This window comes from Brassica napus, unplaced genomic scaffold (assembly GCF_020379485.1).
Source record: "Brassica napus cultivar Da-Ae unplaced genomic scaffold, Da-Ae ScsIHWf_2399;HRSCAF=3100, whole genome shotgun sequence".
NCBI lineage: Eukaryota > Viridiplantae > Streptophyta > Magnoliopsida > Brassicales > Brassicaceae > Brassica > Brassica napus.
Genome location: NW_026015746.1, coordinates 1,783 through 20,407, shown reverse-complemented (window position 1 = coordinate 20,407; position 18,625 = coordinate 1,783). Strand labels below are relative to the sequence as shown.

Here is an 18,625-nt window from a genome sequence, read left to right as displayed (position 1 = left end):
ACGTACATTGTAATGTTAGCTGTAACCACTGAGAGTCTTATCGCTATCTACACAAACAAACACGGTAAATTAAGATAGTGTGTAAATTGATAAGAATTTAAAAGTTTAAGCACGAAAATGTCTCTACACATTTTAGATTCATCATGTAGAGATAATTTATGCAGAAACCAATTTAAAATGGATTATTTAAATTTCATAACAAAAAAATGTTCTAAAATTTTGTGAATAAATACGAAGATATATCACTTTTCTTCTTTAAACGCCGGAACGGAACAGAACTTCAGTCGGTTTTTGCAGTGATATTATAGAAAATATGCGGTGAAGGTTGAAAACTTATTCCATTTGATATCAAATTATTAAACTTGAATAATATCTCTCTATATTATTCTTGGAAAACACACATACCCATACCATATATATAAATATTAAGTAATTTTACTTACAAACTATTTAATGTGGGCCACCAATTTCTGTACCAAATTTAAAAAAATTACCAAATCATCTCTCATTTGTACATCTACGTAAAAAGATATCTGAGGTTATAATTGTAAATTTGTTTGTCCTGCATCTATAGTTTTTTGGTAAATTCTACTGTTATAGGTACTAGATTTTTTAACCGCGCTACGCGCGGATAAGATATTATATGTATTTCTCAATTCTAAAAAATATTGTATAATATTGTATTATATTATTTAAAGAATATAAAATAAGACCACATAATATAAATATATTTTTTATATTTTCTTTGTGAAAATCATTATGTTGTTTGATTGTTGTACTTAATTCACATATTTGCATAGATATTTGTGATAGATGAATAACTATATTTTTATTATCAGTAAATAATATATATTTATTATATAATATAAGAAAAATGGAATTATTTACTTTTTACAAACTTGTCTCATGTTGGGGACTCGGTTATAGACATATCATATTCGAATGAAACATTTTTACACTTATCAATGTTCTTAACAATCAAGAAACAAATCTGAATATCAAAACAATATCTCATACGATCTCTTTGTGGAATAACTGCTCTGAAGAAATTGAATTTATGCATCAAAAAGGACTGGAAATGGATGTGCATATGTGTTATCTAAGTCAGCTTTACAAAAAACTATTTATAGTTCATATATCATTTATGTCCATCCTATTTTTTTGTCCATCATTTCTTAAACATCTTGAAATAAGTAATGCTAATTAATAATAAACTTTTTACTCACAAAATAAAAATCAAATTTGTCTAATTATCGCTTAATTTGTCTAACTGATATATGTATTTCTCAATTCTAAAAAATAATGTATAATATTGTATTACATTATTTAAAGAATATAAAATATGACTTCATAACATAAATATATTTTTAAATTTTCTTTGTGGAAATCATTATGTTGTTTGATTGTTGTACTTGATTCACATATTGCATAGATATTTGTGATAGATGAATAACTATATTTTTATTATCAGTAAATAATATATATTGATTATATAATATAAGAAAAATAAATTATTTACTTTTTAAACAAACTTGTCTCATGTTGGGGACTCAGTTATAGACATATCATATTCGAAAGAGACATTTTTACAGTTATCAATCTTCTTAACATTGAAAAAACAAATCTACATATCAAAACAATATCTCATACGATCTATTTGTGGAATAACTAAACTGAAGAAATTGAATTTAAGCATCAAAAAGGACTGGAAATGGATGTGCAGATGTTATCTAAGTCTGCTTCATAAAGTACTATTCATAGTTCATATATCATTAATGTCCATCTTATTTTTTTGTCCACCATTTCTTAAACATCTTGAAATAACTGATGCTAATTAATAATAAATTTTTTGCTGGAAAAAAATCAAATTTGTCTAATTATCGCTTAAATATTTTATTAATATGGTCTAAGAAGCTTTTAAGTGATATCATAGTTTAATTTATTAGTTTTTTTTGTAATTTTTAGAGGTTTTGTATTTAAGATTTTTTTCCATATTAAGCTTCTATTTCTTTCACAGAATTGATATATATATATAGATATATATATATATAGATATATATATATATAAATATATATCATAAAATTACCATCAAATCAGTTTTACTTATTTATTATTTTGTTTTAACGAAAATACACTTTTTAAATAATTTAATTTAAATAAAATTATATATTAATTTGCTGTATTTTAACAATTTCATTGATTTAATTAATTTGCTTTGGTGGATAACTTAAAAAGTTTTCATATGAATCGGGGAAAGCAAGCTTATGTTGTTATATTATATTTATTTTGTGTATATAGAATCTATATACAATGCTAGTGTAATAAAGAAAGAACATTATTTTTTTGTAACTTCAAAAAGATACATTATTACAATTTGAAATGAATCAAAATTGAATAAAATGGTAATTAAATATTTGTAAATCTAATTGTTAGTTGGATTCTCATGAAAAAAAAAATCGATTGGTTAAAAAAATGTTTCAAAATTTGTTGTGGTATTGTTTTGTCTATAAATTATAAAATTTATTGAATTAATATATTTAATTATTGCATCCTTAAATAATATTTTATTAAGACATTAGAAAAATATGTTTTGAGTTGTTTTGTCAAATTGTACAAAAATCTATGCTTTTTCATATTTGTAACTTCAAAAAGATACATTATGACAATTTGAAATTAATCAAAATTGAATAAAATGGTAATTAAATATTTGTAAATCTAATTTTTTTTTATCTTGTTTAGTTGGATTCTCATGAAAAAAAATCGATAGGTTAAACAAATGTTTCAAAATTTGTTGTGTTATTGTTTTGTCTATAAATTACAAAATTTATTGAATTAATATATTTAATTATTACACCCTTAAATAATATTTTATTAAGACATTAGAGAAGTATGTTTTTTGTTGTTTTGTCAAAATTTTACAAAAATCTATGCTTTTTCATATTTGTCACGAAAATTTATATGTTAAACTTACTTTTACAAAATTCTTAACTTTGTCACGAAAACAAAAATCCATGCTTTTTCATATTTGTCAACGTTCTCACACTTTCTAAGAATATATTAACTTAGCCACTTACTTTTTTTTTTTTACAAAACAAAGTATCGGAGTCTTGAAAGTTGAATTCATATTATTGTAAATGTACATAAAAGATTGTGATTATATACTTAGTGGTTCTTTATATGTGTCCAAGAAAGTGTCAATGGCTTAGTGGTAACTGTTCTATATATATATCATACCAACCCGGGTTCGATTCTCACCTTCGCATTGTTTTTTTTGTTTTTTACGAAAAATAAATGAGATGACATGGCAATTTCGGGTTCTCTGATTGGTTGATTTTTCTATCCTATGTGGACACCCTCTCCATGGCTTATATCCCCCTTTTAGTATAGTATAGATTTTGCTAATATACATATTTTCTATGTGTTTTCACCTAATTCACTCAAAAAAAAAATCAACAAATTAATCCTTTTTAATTACCTATTTTTTTGGGCAAATTTCCAAAATAACACATTTTAAGTTTATATCACAAAAAAATAGCACTCAAAAACTAAAAGACCAAAATAGCACATTTCTAAGTTTATACTTTGAAAATTTAATTTTTAATTTTTCAAAAAAATGACCCAAAACCTCATCACAACCCCAGAAAATTTAAACTTAAACCCAAAACTAAACCCAAAACCAAAACCCCTAAACCCAAAACAAACCAAACCCTAAACCCTAAAAACCTAAAAACTAAACCCATAAACCCTAAAACCTCTAACCCTAACTTTAAAACCCTAAAAAACTCTAAACCCTAAAACTAAACACTAAATCCTAAACCCCACCCTTTAACTCTAAACCCTAAGTTTATGACTTTTGATAAAACAGTAAAGTGCTATTTTGGACTTTTGATTTGAGTGCTAGTTTGGGAAGATAACTTGATTTAGTGCTATTTTTGTCTTTTTTTTTTTTTTTTTTTTTTTTTTTGCAAGCATGTCGAAAATATATAAGTTCACAGTCAAGAGAAAGGAGTCCGTTATCACTTTAGACAAGAGGACACTGGGCTCCCACAGAAATCTCCAGAAGAAAGAAGAATACATTTTCCTTCTTCTTCTTCTTCTCTAGTTTTGATTGATCTGATCACCCATGAATTCTCTGCAACTACACTGCTGCCTCCCTCCACAACACCGTCGCTGCTCTACCATCTTCACTCCCCGCACGTACCACTTCTCGGGAAAATCAGCTTCCGAGAAAGCTTGATAACCAAAGCCAAAGCTAATTCCTTCAGTTGCTGCGCCCAATCCGAGACGACGAAGCAATCAAGTCTCGAAACTTCTTTATCAGAGAACCAGGAACCTGAACGGCCTCCGTTCGACATCAACCTCGCCGTCATCCTCGCCGGTTTCGCTTTCGAGTCATACGCTACACCTCCGGTAACTTCATTATCACTCTTCTTTTGCTAATTAAATCTTCTGGCTGGGAGAATCTTGTATCCTCCTGCTTTGATTGTTTGATTTTTCTCAGGAAAACATCGGGAAACGCGAGGTTAATGCAGCTGGTTGTAAAACTCTCTTCCTCTCAGAGTATGTCACTCTTTTCATTGACGTCTTTGTTGCCAAAGAGTTATACTAGATGATGAAAGATATTAGATTGTTATTATTATACTTGCTTCAGGTCATTTGTAAGACAAGTATATGATGGACAGTTATTTATTAAACTCAAGAGAGGATTTGATTTTCCTGCCTGGATCCATGGGTTTGTGTTTTTTCTTGAACACTTCATCTTCTTTTTAAATTTTGGCTTAATTATTCTTATTGGTTTTTGGTTTCTGGTTTCAGGGAACTAGTGATCCGTACGTCGTGATGGACTTGGATGGTCAGGCTGCTAAAAGCAAAACCAAATGGGGGCAAGTTTCTTGCAATTTTCGTTTTTTTTTGTATTTAGCTTGATCATAATACAAGTGTTTTTATTAGTTATGTGGCTTCTTAATCAAAAGTTAGCTTTGATGTTGAGTTTCCAAGTAGATTTTCCGTTTTATCTCAAAGTTGTGACCCTTAGAAATCCATATGTTTATTTCTTATTTGATGTTATGAAGGCAGGCCTTAGTTACTGGTATAAGTGTTGAACTTTATTGACAGGACAAAAGAGCCCAAATGGAACGAAGACTTTGTTTTAAATATCAAGCTGCCTCCTGCAAAAAAGATACAGGTACAATATTTGTTTGTGTGGCCTGGCCCTGGTCAATTCTGAAAGTAGCGCTAGTCAAAGTATTAATTGAAGTTTTGAGTTTTAAACATAGTCAACTATTATGTTATTCGATGAGCGTCAGATTGCTGCTTGGGATGCAAATCTTGTCACCCCACATAAACGGATGGGGAACTCCGAAGTCGACCTGGACTGCATTTGTGATGGTGAGTTGTGGTTCACACGTTCATTACATAATTTCTGAGTTTTAAGCATTTAGGGGAGAAATGTCTGTTTTTGTTGGGGTATACTTCTTTTAATACGGATCCAAAGTTCTCCAGTGACCCTCCTCGAGAACACTATACACTAGCAAATAGTAAGATTACGAGACACTTGGCGAGGTTTTGGCGGTTATTAAGACTAGAGGAAAATCATCTGTGGATCAGTGATATATCTGATGAACCTACCACACGTCTTACTTGCAACTTCAGTCTCAAAATGTATACTTGTTCTTTTCTCTTTTGCTAAGGAAACTTGCACGAGGTGCTTGTAGAATTAGACGGTATTGGAGGTGGTGGGAAAGTTCAACTGGAGGTTAGTTTATTCTGTTAGTTTTTTATGAATCTTACATTATTACTTTGTTGGCTGAAAAGTATACAATGACTGAGGTTCCCTGTGACGAATGATTCACTTATGTAAATTGTACCTCTTTCTTATGTTCCATAGATTCACATGTTTGTGTATGCTAAACCCAAAATGTTAGTATCTCTACTACTTTGGCATTTTTCCTGACGGTATTTTAAAATAATTTCAGATTAGATACAAGGGATTTGAGGAGATTGAAGATGAAAAGAAGTGGTGGAAGTTACCGTTTATTTCAGAATTTCTTAAAAGAAACGAAATTGAGTCAGTTTTGAGCAATCTTGTTGACTCTGATGCCATTCCAGCACGTCAATTTGTAGAGTATGCATTTGGACAGTTAAAGTCACTCAATGATACTCCTCTTAAGAACACTGAACTTCGAAACAACAATATGGATGGTTCCGAAGATGACAAAAACTCTAGCTTTGAGGATTCATTGGATACAAAACACAGTAGTGAAGATAAAGAAGGTGATGATGATGGGAGCAGCAATGAAAGTGGTAGCATTCGGTCAGAAAGTAATTTGTGGGATAGCTTCCCTGACATAGTTAGTCAAAACATAGTGCAGAAACTTGGTCTGCCATCACCTAAGAAATTGAAGTTAGATGGGATGGAAATACTGGAAAAATTTGGTCTACAATCACGAAAAACTGCAGAAGCTGGTTACATTGAATCAGGGCTTGCCACTGCTGATACTCGAGAAGTTGATGATGAAAAGGAAGGTGGTCAGCTTGCTACTAATGCACCCAAGTCTTCCATTGCAGACATGAAGAATGCAACACAAGAATTGCTTAAGCAGGCTGATAATGTCTTTGGTGCTTTAATGGTTTTAAAAGCAGTAGTGCCTCAATTAAGCAAGAACGGTCTTGGTACAGAGAAGGTCTCAGAAAAAAATGGTGGTTCCGATTTCTCTAAGAGTGAGAAACTCTCTGGTCTAGTCAATGTTGACGGAGAGGATGAAAAGAACGCCGAGGAAATGAAAACACTCTTTTCTAGCGCAGAAAGTGCTATGGAGGCATGGGCAATGCTTGCCACTGCCTTGGGGCATCCAAGCTTTATCAAATCTGAATTTGAAAAGCTATGTTTCCTTGACAATGACATCACTGACACTCAAGTAAAGACTCTCTTCTCGTTTACTAACTGATGTAAATTGTTTCCAGGAAAACAAATTCATATTAGAAACTGATAGACTAATTTGCAATCTGCAGGTGGCGATTTGGCGTGACGCAAGGAGGAAAAGAGTAGTTATAGCTTTCCGAGGAACTGAACAGGTATATATGTATCTATATCTCCTCTTCTCAATATTATGTTGTTTATTTATTTTCTCCTGGAGTTATGAGCCTCAATGTTTCATATTTTGTCAGACAAAGTGGAAAGATTTGCAGACTGACTTGATGCTAGTTCCTGTTGGGTCAGTGCCATCTTTTCTTCAGCTTCTATACACATTTGAAGTTTTAACAAGCTATTATTCATCTCTCACTCAACATTTTCAATGTATGTTGCTGCAGTTTAAATCCTGAACGGATTGGTGGGGATTTCAAAGAAGAAGTACAGGTATGTTGTAAACTCTGGCGTTGTGTACCCTTTACTGAGCTATTTCCTTAATGCTGCTATGGATTTGGCAGGTCCATAGTGGATTTCTGAGTGCATACGATTCAGTACGGATAAGGATAATATCGCTGCTCAAAATGGCAATTGGATACATGTATGTGCTTGTTATTCACCTATTTGCTGAGGACGGTACAATATAGTGGTTGGTCATTACGTCTTTAGATATATTTTCTGATGCATATGCTCTCTCTTCCCATTGGCAGAGATGATGTTGCTGAGCATGAAGATAAATGGCATGTTTATGTGACTGGCCATAGCTTGGGTGGGGCATAGCTACACTCTTGGCTATTGAACTTGCGTCAAGCCAATTAGCTAAGTAAGTATGATGAGAAATCCCTTCCCCTGACAACTAGCGGCTCGTTTGGCATTTTAGTAACATGATTTTTGTATGTTTGTTAGACGTGGAGCAATCACTGTTACTATGTACAATTTTGGATCTCCAAGAGTAGGCAACAAAAAATTCGCTGATGTTTACAACCAGGTCATGTCTCTTCTAACGTGACAAATGTTATTGACAAGTGTGGAGTGAGATGGGCACATCGTCATAAAAAATCTCATTGGTTTATATGTTTTGCAATCTGTTCTTTCTGCAGAAAGTAAAAGACAGCTGGAGAGTCGTAAACCACAGAGACATAATTCCCACAGTTCCTCGCTTAATGGGTTATTGTCATGTTGCTCATCCTGTTTATCTCGCTGCTGGAGAAGTGGTAAGCGAACCATTTGATCATTATTTCTTAGTTTTCTCATTTGATTGTTTTTGTCTTGGGTAAGTATAGTGTGTGTAACCTGCTGAAATATGCAGAACGTTTCTTTGAACGTGACAAACCATTTATTCGTTATGAGCGCTTTAAGTTATATAATATGCTTCTTCTCCACAGTATAATGTGATTAATAATCAAAAGTTTGCTGATGAGTAATATAATGTTGCAGCAGAACATGGATTTTCAGAAAGATGGTTATCATGGGTGAGGTGATAGGGGAAGCGACACCTGATATTCTTGTTAGTAGATTTGTAAGTCCTCTAAAACCTTTTATTTTGGTTTACTCACTAATTTTAATCAATTATCATCGTTTTACTTTTTGTTTTTTCTGTTTCTTTCTGTGTCTCATATATTTCGTCTCCATATGTTTGTTATTGGGGTTACTTGTTTTCCATAGCTAATAATTGAATACAAAAACAGGAATAAGAGTTCTTTGAACTGACTTTTACTTCCTAGGAGCTGCTCTTACTATCGTCCTATAATCCTATGTTTACGCTACTAGCAGCTATTTGTTGTGTTGGCTTCATATGCACGTGTGGCATACACGTTTATCCATATACGAATTCAAAACTTATTTACCTATTACTCTTGTACGGTTTAGAAGTTTCTACATATGAGGTACGTCGGAAGATGTAGGGATGATTACTAGTAATCTTGGATTTAAAATTGGTGCTATCTTTCAGATGAAAGGTGAGAGAAGAACTCGTTGAGCAGGTACTTCAAACTGAAATCAAACTATTCAACGCAATTCGTGATGGGAGTGCCCTTATGCAGCATATGGAGGATTTCTATTACGTCACACTGTTAGAGGTATGTTATTGGTGCACTTTACTGGGGATAAATGTAACTCCAAAGTTTTTAAAGATTCAATCTCTCACATGATAGTAGCATATAAACACTGCAAGCCCATTTTTGGTGGGGAATTTCATAACTTATTGGAATCTTTTTTTTTTTGGCAATCCTTCTAGAGTGTGAAATTATATTACAAAATGTTGAAGATCTGGAAGGAGTTGAAAAGACTAGTATATGATCAATGGGAGAGAGCTATGGCCAATATGAGAGCATCTAATGGCTCGCTCCACCTTCACCGGATTCACACTGTATACCAATTTACAAGAGATAAGCATCAACTGGGTTGCATTGTTTTCTCATTTGATTAAAAGTAAAGAATATTGTGTACACAAATGTAATTATTTTGGAGCGACCCTTGGTTCGTCTTGAAAAACATAAACATAGACACCATATCAAAAGGGAGCAAGAATGGTTGGAAGTTATACAAAATATTTGAAGGGTATAGATGTCAATGATGCTCTTTAGTACAAGCTCAGTGAAACCATGTAGTAGAACTTTGTGAGTTTTATTTTATCCAGTTCTTAGTTCCCCGTGCTCTAAGTCAGAAAAATACACTAGTTAAATTAGAACTGAAACTGGAGGAAATCATTTCAAGGAAGCAATTGAACTAGTTTTGCATCCATAATGACACAGTGAATCTTAGTATCTGATCATTAAGCGTGTTTTTTTTACCCCTGTGTTTTCTCGATGCTTGATTTTATATTACTTGTGAAGTATATACAGGAATAAATGGCTTACAGTGTCTCGAACCTTACTGAGTCTACTACTTATTCAGCAATCCTGTGGGGAAGTGATTTAATATATGACTAAAGGAACTGTTTATTTACATGCTGCGATGAATTTTGTTTTGAATGTCGGCAGATTTTTGGGAGCAGATGAAGGTGCCTTGTTCTTCCCGCTGCTACTGCCGAGGATTCGTAGACTCTGTCTCAGCAAATCGATTTCTCTCTCCTTCCCATGTCTTTGTTTCTCCATCAAAGCTATTCTTCCTTTGAGTGTCTCAATGGTTTCTTCCCTAACTTTAACTTCCTTCTTGAGTTCTTGCACTGTGTCTTTACTTCTCCTTCATGCGGTTTCTGTCGCAGTGTCTCTCCTACAAATATCAACTCATTACTTTTTTATTTCTCAAAGACCGAAACCAAAAGCTAAAATTTGAGACTAGTTTGCAACTTTTTACCATATGTTGTGTGGATCAGATCATCAAGCTCAGTCTTAATAGCGAAATAGAGTTGTTTCCACCTCTCCACAGCTTCTTCCCTCACAGCTCTCTCTAAGCACATCTGTTCCACGACCCATTCCCACTCGCGTTGTTTCGCCTTTGCTTCTTCTTCTCTTGCATCTTTTGCCTCAGCTTCTTCCCTCTTCTCTCAGATTCTTCCTCTCTGTCCTCCACTCTGTCTCAGCCATCTTCAGAGCCGAAATGACTCTCTCTTTCTCATCCAGCTCCCTTCTTGTCCGCCTTCTCCTCTCTTCATTTGATCTCCCCTTGATACTTCTCCTAGCAGTGTTTCTCTTTTGCTTGCTTGTGGAACCACCCATGGATTAGATCTTCTTCTTTTTCTCTCTTATCTCTCTGTTCTTCTAAGTGTGGTGTGTTTTTAATTTCTCTTTTATTTATTTGAAGAAAGGGTACATTCAATGAAGAGAAATGATTATTTGTGAGTGAAGAAGCTCACATTGCGCGGCCTTGCAGCGTGTATCTCACAGGTTATCTTATTTATATAATAACGAGGTCCCAAAAGCATCTTATATTATACTATCATTAAGCTACACTTATCCTGACACAGTACAGTGAATTTATTGGAATGTCTAATAACAAAACTAATAAAAACACTTCATGGTAATGATTCTAACGTGGGCTGTAACTAGACCATTGTGGAAACAGAGAAGAAGTTATGGGCAAAATCCGGACAGAGTACAGAATAGGAAACAAGAGAGAAAGAATTGAAGTTGAAAAAGCATATAAATTCTCTTCAACTTCTCATTAATGGTGTGGGCTTTGATTGTTGTCACATGCACAATAAACATGGACCCATCCCACTTTACTCCTTTTGTTTAATTTCAGAATTTATTACTTCATATTTCGTTTTCGTATAGGTTTCTCTATATATTTGGTTAAATAGTCTTCATAGCCTATAGGTTTATTATCACGGTCCACGGAAGGCTAGACTTGCTTCATCATGAATTCCTTAAAACTCAACTGGTTTTGATCTTACAATGGACAATTTGTGATTATGAGCATAACTGCTTTTGTGGAAAAATAGTCGACAAATGAATAGAGGGAAAAGACAAAACAAATGAGACACAAAGTCTATCACAATCAATAACGTAGAGTTTGAATAGATAGCTAGCTATAACATCAGTCAGATCAATGTGTTCTTCTCTTCACGTGAACGTTCTTCTGTTAATTTGCGGTTTTATCTCAGTGCTTCTCTTTTATCTTAATCGTACATTTTCGATACGTTGACCAATAAACTTATCATAATATTTCTCAATAAATAAATAGAACTCGGCTATTGGCATATAAGCTCTGATCGGTAACCTTGCGGAATGGCAGAATCGTGTTTTAAAAGAGATTACGCAACTATTTTGCCAATGAAGAAAATTGCGGAGTGAAAAACAAAACATAAAAACGCACTTGCTGACATAAATACAAATGAACTTTTCATAAGTGAATTTTAGTGGATTATTTACAAAAGCAACACTTTCATATTTTTAAATTGTATGATTATACCATTTCCAAAATTTTAAATAAATAACATTAAATATTTTAATCATAAAATTATACTAGAATTTGTTTTATATATTATAATATGTCAATCAATTATTAATAATGTATTAAAATGTATTAAAAATTATCTAAATATTTATAATAACAAGTAAAGTATTTTAATAGATTTTAATTACTTTCACATTTTGTAGTAATTAGTTTATTATTTAAATTTATTTTGTTTATAATAAAATAAATACCATATAAAATATTTTAATAATCTAATATATATTCCGCCATTCTGCAAAATTGAAAATTTTCTGCAGCTTAATTGATTTTTTGCGACTCCATGATTAATCGATGTATACCAATCAGAGCCAAAGAGCTCGTTTTGCAGGTCAAACCACCTCACTTGACCCACCAACCTGCGGATTGGGAAATTTTTTCGTAAAATATCGGACCCGCCCCGTCAAATTTGCTGGTAAACCCGTGGAAACCCACGAGTGTTATTAAATATAATAAAAATATAATTTTTAATTATATATTAATTAGTTTGTTAAAAATAATATAAATTATATATTTGTAATTAAAATAATATAAATATTTGTAATATTTTATATTTTTACAAAAAATATTATTTTTAAAAAATATTTTTAAAAAAAAATATTTGCGGGTTCGCAGGTACCTGCTAATCAATTTCGGTCGACCTGCATCCGTCCCGTTTAAAATAAGCTCAACCTGCAATCGCACCTGCAGCTCAAATTTTCCAAATTGCTAGATCCACACTTGCCCCGCAGTGGATCAAATGGGACGGGACCCACTTGAATAAAATTCCCATCTCTGGAAAGTTACAACTTACATACATACCCATCGGCCTCAAAAAGCTTCACCGTAAGAAATTACAAATTACCATAAACCAATATAGAAAGAGTTGTTTACACTAGGAGTTACTTTCTCTTGGATTTTAACAAGACACTTTCACGTGAGGTGTACTTAGGGTCTGCTTTATGAATTTTCCATTTCAAAATTTCTCTCATAGTTAAAAATCTTTTGTTCCCTCGTTATATTTAAAGTAACCATTTAGTTACGTCCTCATGTATCACTAGTAGTTTAATTTCCCTGCATTTAATTGGTATGTTTATTGAACAGTATGCTTCAGTCTTAACCCTTAATTAAAGTTGGCTAAAAAAATCGGAGAAAGATGGCTTAAAAAGTAAGTACAAAGACGTTAAAAGCAGGACGTATATATTCATCTTCATTTAATGTTTGAAGAACACAAGCTCTGTTCCGGATGAGGTGTGGTCAAGAGACTGGTGGTTGACTTTGCATGCATGTTAAGTATGTAAGAATATTTTATATTCTATGTGACCTATGTATCTATTGTTTAATATAAAGTTCAAGTTCATATTAATGTTTTTAGATTCTAATATAAAGCGATACCGTGATGGATCGGTTTCGATTAATGAATTAGAATCCGGGTGTATTGATAACCCTCCTACTTTACCTTATATTCATAAATGTCCTTAATCTCATAATTATATAATATATGTTATATATATATATTAAATAATGGTATATAACATATATGACTATACGTTGTGGTACGGTTATTATATCAAAGAGTTATGTTGGAATTATGGAGAGTTGTGTTGCTTAACACACACAACTGTTTGCCTAATATAAAAGACCTTATGCATCATCTTTTTTATTCACGTAAGAAAAGTGAGAGTCTCAAAAAAACACATAATAATAATACTGATTATTAACAAGAGAGATTAAGGGAAGGTTTGGGGTTTCTTCTCCATCAAGGAAACCACCAAAGAAAGAAGGTTAAAGAGGAGAACATCAATTGGTGGGATTGCATCCAAGCATGGATCAAGGTTAGTGTTCCTACCTTCTTTAGAATCATGTTAGGATTGAATTAAGTCAAATCTAAAATTAGGTCTTGGTCTTGAAATAGATTAACATGTGGTATCAGAGCCATTCTAGATTTAATTAATTCACCAATTAGGCGTTTGGAAAAGTTATGAACATATATGGTTTAATCCATTTAAAGAGTGTTCATGATCCATGTAAAAGTTAACATAAGTTCTCGTAAACTGGAGGCGTAGATTGTAACGTACTTACCGTTAAAGTGCATTTGATCAAGTCTGAGAACAAGTGTATATTACGGTTATGAATCGAACTGCAAGTTATGCACGGATCTGGTAGTCGTTGACGTAACCTTATTTGCTTGAATTAATAATATGTTCCGTTAAAAGACAAGAAGGATTCACATCTCTGCATAAATTTTAATTGTTTAAAAGTGTCAAGATTTCACGATAAAGGCACATGCATGATTAAGGGGTTTTGTGTAGTGCGCCGTCACAAAAAGATTGGTTAGAATTAATTATTTTACTCAATTAAGTTACAGCAACATAAATGCTGGTTTCGTTGATTCATGAATGCGTTTGAATTCATAATTATGAGTGAAATAGTTAATTCATTATGGTTAAAATTCTGGACGTGTTAACGGTTACTACACACATGTATGAAAAGTCAGCAATGAGAAGTTGTGTCATGGAACAAACGTGTGTATGCATGGTTTAAAAAAAAAAAAAAAAAAAAAAAAAACAAGGAACCGAGTGTTGTGTCTTTACGGTTAAATGCTTCCGCTGCATTTTATTAATAGGTAACTGTGTTATGAAATATTAAAAAAAAAAAAAAAAATATATATATATATATATATATAATAAACATAATATTAGGATAAATTTACCTATTAATATTTTAATGTTTGTATAGTTTATAACATGTTAGTCACCAAAGTGATCTTGTTATTTACTTACAAATATTAAAATCTATAGAATTTATAATTGATCTTGATCAAGGATGCTAAATGACATAAAAGTTTGATTGATCAATTAAATTATTATTTATATTTTAGGAGATCACCCAAAGGTGGATCATTAAATATAATTAATAATAAGAAAAGAATTAATCATTTTCTACTATAGTGAATAATATGTATATCCAAAGATGACATATTTATTTGACTAAAGTTGATATGATTAATATTAAAGAATATATAATTAGCATCAATGAAAGTACTTATATTTAAATATTGCCCAAAGGTTATTTAAAAATAAGTGTTAAAAGTTTCTATTAGTCTGAATATATATTAAAGTCTCAAAGCACTAACGGGTAAACATGTATGAATGCTTGCAGCTTCATCAAATGTATTTGCATCTGCTAACTCTGTTGTAAAGTTTAATGGCCTCAACTATGGTGAGTGGTTCGAGCAAATCCGGTTTACACTGGGTGTAATGGCTTTGGACTCTGCCATACTAACTGATGAGGAACCCTCAGCTATTACAGTAGATAGCTCCGAATCTGAAAAGTCTCGTTATGAGAGATGGGAGCGATCTAACAGGCTGAGCTTGAACCTTATGAGGTTGACGATGGCAGAAAGTATTAAGCCATCAATGCCTAAGACAGAGAAAGCAAGGGAATTCATAGAGAAAATTAAGGAGTGTTCACAATCGGAATTGGCTGACAAGTCGATTGTAGGAAGTCTCATGAATGAGCTAACTACAAAGAAGTTTGACTGGTCTCAGCCAATCCATGATCATTTGACGCACATGTCTAATCTGGCAGCAAAGTTAACGACCTTGGGAATGGAGGTACATGAGCAATTCTTGGTCCAATTCATCATGAACTCTCTACCTCTTGAATTTAGCCAGTTCCAGGTGAATTACAACACCATTAAGGATAAATGGAACTTTAAAGAATTAAAGGCTATGCTAATTCAAGAGGAGGGGAGATTAAGGAAGATGAAAGATCAAGTTGCTAACCTCGTAGGTCTTGGAAGTGCCAGTAGCAGCAAAAGAACATCAAGTAGGAAAGGCAAAAGGAATGCTAAAACTTCGTGAAAGGACCTCAAAGTCAAATCCAGAAGGAAAAGAAATGTTTCTTTTGTAAGCAAGTAGGACACTTCAAGAAGGATTGTCCTAAAAGGAAGGATTGGTTCGACAAGAAAGGTAAACATTACAGCTTTGTTTGCTATGAAATGAATCTTGTTGAAGTTCCTAATAATACTTGGTGGTTAGATTCTGGTGCTACTACTCATGTGTCTCATATTAAACAGGGATTCAGTTCGATCCAGCCCATAAGAGGACCTGAACAGTACTTGTTCATGGGAAACAGGATGAAGGCACAAATAGAAGGAATTGGGACGTATAGATTGATCTTGGACACTGGAAGTCATGTGGATCTTGAAGGATGTCTCTATGTACCTGAGTGTGCTAGAAATCTTGTTTCTGTTAGTAGGTTGGACAATTTAGGTTTTAGTATTAAGGTTGCACATGGTGTTTTCACATTGTACCGAAATGATTACTTTTATGGTAGTGGTATTTTATTTGATTCACTTTATAAGTTCAACCTTGATGCAAAGTTTTCTGAATCCTTATTTAATGTTGAAAGTCGAGGCATTAAGCGTAGCGCAATTAATGAAAGTTCTGCTTTCTTGTGGCATCAACGACTAGGTCATATTTCCAAAGAAAGAATTAAGAGGTTAATAAAGAATGAAATTCTTCCTCAGTTGGATTTCAGTGACTTAGATGTATGCATAGACTGCATTAAGGGAAAGCAGACGAAACATACTTTAAAGAAACCAGCCACAAGAAGCACTCAGCTTCTTGAGTTAATACACACCGATATATGTGGCCCTTTCGATGCTCCTTCATGGAGTGGCGAAAAAATTTCATCACATTTATTGATGATTACTCACGGTATGGATATACCTATCTACTGCATGAAAAGTCTAAATCTGTGAATGTCCTAGAGGTATTCATTGACGAGGTGGAAAGGCAGTTAGATAAAAAGGTTATTAAAATAGTGAGATCTGATAGAGGTGGTGAATTTTATGGAAAATTCGATGAAAGTGGACAATGTCCTGGTCCATTTGCAAAATTACTTGAAAGTAGGGGCATATGTGGACAATACACAATGCCTGGTACTCCTCAGCAGAATGGTGTAGCTGAGAGGCGGAACCGTACCTTAATAGAATGGTTAGGAGCATGTTGAGTAATTGCTCATTACCCCTTTCTTTGTGGATATATGCATTAAGAACTGCAACGTATGTGCTGAACCGGGTTCCTAGTAAGGCAGTTCCTAAGACTCCTTATGAGCTGTGGACGGGAAGGGAACCTAGTTTAAGACATCTACGTGTGTGGGGTTGTCCAGCAGAAGTAAGGCTATATAATCCACAAGAAAAGAAACTTGATTCTAGGACTGTCAGTGGATTTTTCATTGGCTATCCTGAAAAATCAAAGGGGTATACATTTTATTGTCCTAACCATAGTACGAGAATAGTTGATTCGGGTAATGCTAGGTTCATTGAAAACGTGTGGTGAAACTGAAACTAGTGAGTGGTGAACCACGAAAAGTGGACATTAATGAAGTTCAGGTTGAAGTTCCTTCACCTGTAGTTCCACGTAAAGTAGTTGTTCCTATTGTTGCATCAGACTCTAATGACACAATAGGACAACATAATGATGAGCCAATTCCACTAGCTGAAAATACTGTTGATGAACATGTCATAATTCAAGAAGAGAATCGTGATCCACAAATACCTTTAAGGCGATCTGGAAGAGAAAGAAGATCTGCCATTTCAAACGATTACGTGGTTTACACTATTGAAAATGAATGTGACTTAAGCATGGATGACGATCCGATCTCATTCAAAATGGCCATGGAAAGTGACAATTCTGAAGAGTGGTTTGATGGCTCAAAAGAAGAAATGAAATCTATGGATGATAATCATGTATGGGACTTAGTAGAGTTGCCTGATGGTTTCAAAACCATTGGTTGTAAATGGGTCTATAAGACTAAACGTGACTCGAAAGGTAAACCTGAAAGACGCAAGTCTCGCCTTGTTGCTAAAGGTTTCACCCAGAAAGATGGCATTGACTATAAAGAGACCTTCTCTCCGGTTTCAAAGAAGGATTCTCTTAGAATTGTTTTGGCTTTGGTGGCTCATTATGATCTTGAGCTTCACCAGATGGATGTGAAAACCGCCTTTCTGAATGGAGATCTTGAGGAGGAAGTATATATGGACCAACCAGAAGGATTCGTGGTCACAGGAAAAGAAAATTTGGTGTGTAAGCTGAGAAAGTCAATATATGGACTAAAACAAGCTTCTCGACAATGGTATATAAAGTTTAATGATACCATCACTTCATATGGTTTTGTAGAGATCATTGTTGATCGATGTATCTACATTAAGATCAGTGGGAGTAAGTTTGTGATTTTAGTCCTATATGTTGATGATATTTTACTTGCTGCAAATGACATGGGTATGTTACATGATGTGAAGAAGTATCTCTCTAAGAACTTTGAAATGAAAGATATGGGTGAGGCATCTTATGTGATCGGAATAGAAAATATTCGAGATAGATCACAAGGACAGTTAAGTTTGTCTCAGGAAGGATATATCAATAAGATCTTAAAGAGATATAAAATGGAGAAATGCTCTGCAGGAATAACTCCAATTCAGAAGGGGGACAAGTTCAGTAAAATGCAATGTCCTAAAAATGAATTGGAGCGGAAAGAAATGGAAAGAATTCCCTATGCATCGGTGGTTGGGAGTTTGAACTATGTTCAAACATGTACTCGACCTGATATCAACTTTGCTGTTGGAATGTTGGGTCGATATCAAAGTAATCCCGGAATGGACCACTGGAAAGCTGCAAAGAAGGTTCTCAGGTACTTGCAAGGCACCAAAGAGAACATGCTTACATATAGGAGATCTGATCAGCTGGAAGTTATAGGATATTCAGATTCAGACTATGCCGGATGCGTTGATAGCAGAAAATCGACGTTTGGCTACTTGTTCCTATTAGCTGGGG

General features: G+C 33.5%; 1 protein-coding gene and 2 pseudogenes across 1 annotated transcript; 2 read left to right on the top strand and 1 right to left on the bottom strand.

The window, feature by feature from the left end:
* The first annotated feature begins 4,013 nt into the window (after positions 1 to 4,013).
* LOC125600827 lies at positions 4,014 to 9,480 on the top strand (annotated as a pseudogene).
* Positions 9,481 to 9,790: 310 nt separating this feature from the next.
* Positions 9,791 to 10,696, bottom strand: LOC125600830 (annotated as a pseudogene).
* Positions 10,697 to 14,935: 4,239 nt separating this feature from the next.
* LOC125600828 lies at positions 14,936 to 15,649 on the top strand. Its single transcript, XM_048773411.1, has one exon. The coding sequence runs from the start codon at positions 14,936 to 14,938 to the stop codon at positions 15,647 to 15,649; it is 714 nt and encodes a 237-aa protein (XP_048629368.1).
* Positions 15,650 to 18,625: the final 2,976 nt, after the last annotated feature.

Excerpts from the sequence above, each read along its gene's own strand:
- LOC125600828 (XM_048773411.1), top strand. The coding sequence starts at position 14,936 with ATGCTTGCAGCTTCATCAAATGTATTTGCATCTGCTAACTCTGTTGTA.